The sequence below is a fragment of the Rhinopithecus bieti genome, unplaced genomic scaffold (genome assembly GCF_001698545.2).
Source record: "Rhinopithecus bieti isolate Rb0 unplaced genomic scaffold, ASM169854v2 scaffold_1468, whole genome shotgun sequence".
In the NCBI taxonomy this organism is placed as follows: Eukaryota; Metazoa; Chordata; class Mammalia; order Primates; family Cercopithecidae; genus Rhinopithecus; species Rhinopithecus bieti.
This window is the reverse complement of record NW_016803561.1, coordinates 3,034-9,360: the sequence shown is the minus strand read 5'-3', so window position 1 is coordinate 9,360 and position 6,327 is coordinate 3,034. Positions and strand designations below refer to the sequence as shown.

The 6,327-nt window shown below is 32.2% G+C and overlaps 1 protein-coding gene across 1 annotated transcript in view; it reads right to left on the bottom strand.

The window, feature by feature from the left end:
• LOC108539741 (protein eyes shut homolog) overlaps positions 1-4,048 on the bottom strand; it is a gene marked incomplete at both ends in the record, with an annotated part of 872,682 nt that extends 868,634 nt beyond the window's left edge. Inside the window, 2 exon segments of the mRNA XM_017888636.1 lie at positions 1,081-1,208; positions 3,855-4,048. Coding sequence (XP_017744125.1) covers positions 1,081-1,208; positions 3,855-4,048 — 322 coding nt within the window.
• Between the last annotated feature and the right edge of the window lie 2,279 nt (positions 4,049-6,327).

Here is a 6,327-nt window from a genome sequence, read left to right as displayed (position 1 = left end):
TTTTTTTTTTTTTAAGTTGATCACTTTTCTAAGTACATTCACTAATATACTAGCATATTAAGGCATAGAAATAGAATTGTAAATTAAAAGTAAATATTTTTAAAGAGATAGCATTTAGGTTTACTGATGAATTAATACACGATTGAAGGTATGCAAAAATTTGACCGAATGGGTTAGAGTTTTCAATATCTTGATATAATGATGAGGTTTATAGTCACTTCTTTTGAAAAAGTCACATTTCAAAAGGTTACAAAAAAAAAAAAAGTTAAATTTGGATTCCTTTGAAATAGATTAAAGTATTGTACAGTGTGAAGTGGATGCATATTCTAAGTTTCTTTTCAGTGTGTTCCAAGGCTATTCTGTACCCCACGTTAATTTTCTGCTTTTATGAATTATTCTAAAATTTTGAGGCTACTTACTGCTTTTTAATAATGCCCAACAGAATTTACTTTAAGCAGCCAGATAAAAGTCAAGCAAGTGTGAAGAGTACAAATTGTATTTCTTAATGATGTGAGAAAATGTCTATAAACCTATTTAAAATGGACTAAATTATATGCCCAGATACTTAGGTCACTTCTGCCATTTATAAATGAGTAATCTGTGGCAAATTATTACTTAAAGAAATAATGAATTCCTAAAAGTCTGCCTAAAGACCCTAAGTAATATCTATCTGCTGAGGTCTGTGAAATACAGGAAGAAATAGTTATTCTATTATTTTAAAATATTTCAACACTATATGTGTATAATAGAAATAATACTATGGAGACATATATCTCTCTTTTCTTTCTAGACCTTCAATTACTATTTGGTTATATTAAAACTTCCATTATGAAACAAAGTATTTGTTTTATAACTGTACACCTAAATTATGCTTGATAATTTCTCAAATATTTATTTTAAATTAATACCATAATAATGAACCCAAAACATGGAACAAAATTTTACATTAAATTAAAATAGAATATTATATACCATTAAGTAAAAGTTAGGGTTAAAACCAGAACATCGTTATATTTTATTCACATGATTTAAAATCCATATATTTTGTATTAAAATAAACAGAAAATTAATTAATTATACCTGCAATGATAATCTCTCTCACATTTCTTACATGTAGCGTTATTCTCCAAAGGAAATGACTCAAATGATGTTTGAATGCTCTTACAAAGCAAATCTGTAAATATTGGTGAACAGATGCACATAACATCCTATGAAAGATTAAAAAACATTTTTACAAAGTAGTTTGGATATTTTAAAGGTAATGAATGGGTTCTTACCTGGAGAAGGGCTAAAATTATTTTCATGAACTTGGAGTAGAAATTATCAATGGGGCAGATTCTATTTTCCAAAATGTCACAACACCTTCTCCCATCTCACACAGTCTTCCTGCTATATGAAATCAAAACTCCTCTATTATGAGTTAGGGTCTACATTCCCTTCCTCTTGAATGTAAGGAAGATTGTGACCATGGATAAAACGATGCTTTAAAGGCCATATAGATTCTATCTAATTATCTTAGGGTTCTTGCTCTTTGAACCCAGCCACCATGCTCTCAGGAAGTGCAGGCCACATGAAGAAATCATGTTTAGGATTGTGGCTAATAGGTCCAGTTGTGGGCCAAGCTAACAGCCAACATTAACGACCAAACATGTGAATAAGAAAACTTTCAAGATGAAGTCCAAGTCTAGACACTTTCTGATGGCAACCTCAGAGGGACTCTAAAAAACATCTTAGCTGGGACAAGTCAGTTCACAGTACCATAAGAGATAATAATAAAATAATTATTTTAAGCCACCAAGTTTTGGGTTGACTACGCATAGAAAATAAACCATTGGCACCTGAAACAAGTCCATGCATCCATGGGCAGGTAAAATAAAACAAAATTAAATTTGCTGGGCAAAAGTTAATTTCACCTGCATTCAAAATACACTCTAGTCATCATATTTCTTCCTCTTGCTGCCCTCCTTATTTTTCTCTCTTTTTTCTTTATTATCATTATCATCAATATCATCATCATTACCATCATTTTCATTATCATATTTATCTGAACAACAAGATTTATTAAGTGATTCCAAGGTGAAAAGCCCAGATACTTGAAATTGATGATTTTGTTTTTTTCTCATGGAATCCAATAAAAATTTATTTAATTCAACTCAAAACTAACGTTGAAAGAGGTATATAGCTTGCCCAAGATCATACATGGTAGCGATACAAATGATAAAATGTACAATATTCTAAGTAATTTATCTACAAAATAATTCTTCTAAATGTAATAATGAATAATAGAGAAGGAAAATAGAATTAAAGTACTTCTATGAATTAATAGTTAAGCATACATCCATTAAAAGTCTCGTCTTATATTAAGATTTCCAGAGGTCATAAGTCTGAAAAGTTTCAGAAGGCTAAATCCAAGATGTCTGCTGTGCCCCTTCTGTAGGCTCTACAAGAAAATGTTCCCCTCACTTTTCCAGCTTATTTTAGAGGCTGCATTCATTTTTTTTTTTTTTTTTTTTTTTTTTTTTTTTTCGTTTATGGTCCCTTCCTCCATGTTTAAAACCAGCCTCGTTACATCATCGAATCTCCCTTTGACTCTGATTCTTCCATCTCTCTCCTCTATTTTAAAGGACCCATGTGATTACACTGGATCCACCCAAATAATCCAGGATAACATCAGCTGATTAACTCCTTTATTCCATCTGCAATCTTAATTTCCTCTTGCTGGGTAACATAACACATGCACATATTCCCAGGATTAGTGCACGGACATGCTTATTTATTTTATTTTTATTTTATTTTTTGGTGCAGGATGAGGAGGATAGTCTGCCTACAATAATAGTTTCCTTGATTTTTAGAAGAAACATGTATTATTGCTCTTTGCCTCTGTATCTCCAAATATTTGGGTCTAGTATACTGTACATTGGTAACAAATCTTTGCGCATGGTAGAAGTAATTTCAGGTGGAGTAAAAAATGTTCCTCTATAAGCTTTTATCTGTATATCATGTACTATATAATTTAATTCTTCTCAGCAAAAGTTCAGCAATTTTTTTTGACAAAATGGACAGTTCTCCAGGGAAAAATTCTTTTTTTTTTTTTTTTTTTTTTTTGAGACGGAGTCTTGCTCTGTCACCCGGGCTGGAGTGCAGTGGCCGTATCTCAGCTCACCACAAGCTCCGCCTCCCGGGTTTATGCCATTCTCCTGCCTTGGCTTCCGGAATAGCTGGGACTACATGCGCCCGCCACCTCGCCAGGCTATTTTTTTGTATTTTTTAGTGGAGACGGGGTTTCACCGTGTTAGCCAGGATGGTCTCGATTTCCTGACCTCGTGATCCGCCCGTCTCGGCCTCCCAAAGTGCTGGGATTACAGACTGGAGCCACCGCGCCCGGCCCTGAAAAAAAATTCTTTTCAGAGGGTTAGTAACAAAAAGTTCAGGAGGTTGGAAAAATAAACTCTTAAAGTTCTTTAAAGAGTTAATGATAAATGAGTCTAAATTGAAAGACAGTAATTTGTGACAACAGCTAACAAAATATTTCCTACTCTTATTTATTTCTTTATTCACATGTTAAATTGAAAAGTTAAAGTATAACAATATTGAATAACTAAAAGATTAACAAAAGCAGTAAGTAAAATGAAGAGTATACAAATTTATATTCTTTTAAAAGGCAGAATACCGATGGAAGAGCAAAATTTTCCTATATAAATAGGAAAACTAAAATAAGTAGATTATTCTTGTTTTTCTGAGTTTAACAATTAAACTACCTTATTGAGAATTCTAATTATTTATTCTTTTCAAATTGCTTGGTAATAGTAAGAAAAAATTGAAACCACTCACTTGTATGTTAGATTGAGACTTACATTTGATATTTTGATGCTGTTGGTACCATTCTCACACAGTATTAATGAACACTCATTGACATCAGTTTCACCATTTTGGCTGGAAGATCCTTTTGGGCATTCATAAGTGTAAGCAGAGCTGCTATTTGGGCAAATTCCTCTTTTCCAACAAAGCAGAGAAACACAAGCTTTTGTTGACACCTCACAGAATGGACCTTAAAAAATCACACACAAGAAAGACAAAAAAGAAAAGGAAGGAAGGAAAGAAGAAATGAACATAGGTATGTAGTAAAACAGTCTAGAAAATTTCTCTAGAGTTCATGAAATATTTTTCTTTAACAAATTTATTGCAGTGTAAGTTATATATTATAAAATTCATTCACTGCAATTGTACAATTCAATAACTTTTGCAAATGTATAGAGCTACTCAAGCATCATCAGAATGCAGTTTTAGCACAATTCCATTACCCAAAGAAGAGCTCTGTTGCCGTCAATCTTTGTACCCAAACCCACTTCCAGGCATTTCATTAGAAAGGTATGATGGAGGATGTGGTCTTTTGTGAGTGACTTCTTTTGCATAGCATTTTTTAAAAAGAATTTTCATGTTGTATCATGTATGAGTAGTTGGTACTTTATATTGCTAAACAGTAATTCACAATATACACAACATTTTGTTAATCCATTCATCCTTCAGTGAACATCTGTTTTCAATTTTTGGTTCTTATGAATAATGAATTCATAGACAATTATTTGAGGGAATAGATATTTTCATATTTCTTGAAAAGATTCCCAGGAGTGGAATTGCTGGATTTTATGGAATATTCATGTTTAACATTTTAGGAAACTGCTAACCTGTTTTCCAAATTAGCTGTGCCATGCTAACATTCTCACCAGCAATGTGTCAGATTTATGTTTCTCCACATTCTTGCCAACATTTGATACTGTCCATTTTCTTTATTATAGTCATTCTAGTGAATGTACAATTGTATCTCACTGTGGCTTCAATTTTCATTCACTAATGACTAATTATTTTGAGCATCTTCTGGTATGTGTATTCATCATGTGTGTATCTTCAAAAATGAAATGCCTATTTAAATCTATTAACTATTTTTAAATTGTGCTATCAGCTTTCTTATGATTGAGAACATTCTTTGAGTGGGTTCTTTGTATATACTGAATAAAAGTCCTTTATGATATACGTAACTTGAAAATATTTTCTCCTTGCCTTGGCTTTCAATTTTCTCACTTGTTGATATTTGGATAGCAAAAGGTTTTATTGAATGAAATCCAATGTATTAACATTTCCTTTATTTAATTAAGTCCATTTTGTCATTTTTATATCATATCTTTTGGTGTCATATAATTGGTGTCTAATAATATTTTGCCTAACCCAAGGTCATGAAGATATTTTAATATATTTTATAATTTTAGCTCCTATGTTTAGATTCCTAATCCATTTGATTTATTTTTTATATGGTGTGGGATAATTATTTAGATTATGTGGTTCATGTATACACATACAATTGTTATGACACTTTTTTCTTTTAAGACTGTCCTTTCCTCATTTGTTTGTTTAGTGACTGTTAAAACTGACCTATGATAAATATGAAAGTTGATTTCTGGCATATCAATTATTTTTTCCTGATTTATATGCCTTTTATGTGCAATAACCCACTGACCAGAAAAATACATAATGCATATAGCTATATGGTAGGTTTTGAAATTGGGTAGTCATTCAACCTTTCATTCTTTTTTTCCAAAAGTCATTTTAGCTATGCTATGGATTCTTTTGTAGCTTCCTATAAATTTTCTATGAGCTTCTCAATTTCTACACAAAAGCCTGCTGGAATATTATTAGAAATTTTATTAAATCAATAGATAAAATTGGGAAAAATTTCCATCCTGACAAGACTGAATTCCAATCAATGAATATGCAATGTATCTCCATTTTTTTTTACTATTCTTACATTTCTCTCAGCATTGTTGCATAGCTTTAAGTTAAAGTCTTGCATTTATTTGTTAAATTCATATCTAAGCATTTTGATGGTCTTGTAACTAGAATTGTTTTCTTAATTTTATTTTTGAATTTTATTTTTATTTATTTATTTTTTCAGTCAGAGTCTCACTGTGTTACACAGGCTGGAGTGCAGTGGCGCGATCTCAGCTCACCACAACCTCAGCCTACTGCATTCAAGTGATTCTCCTGCCTCAGCCTTCCAAGTAGCTGGGACCACAAGCATGCACCACCATGCCTGGCTAATTTTTGTATTTTTAGTAGAGATGGGGTTTCACTATGTTGGCAGGCTGGTCTTGAACTCCTGACCTTGTGATCTGCCCGCCTCGGCCTCCCAAAGTGCTGGGATTACAGGTGTGAGCCACCACATCCATCCTTGAAATATTGTTTTTAATATATAGAGAAAGGTAAATGACTTGTGTATATTAGCTTGTAATCTGAAAACTTTATAAACCCGGTTACTAGTGCTAGTAGTTCTTT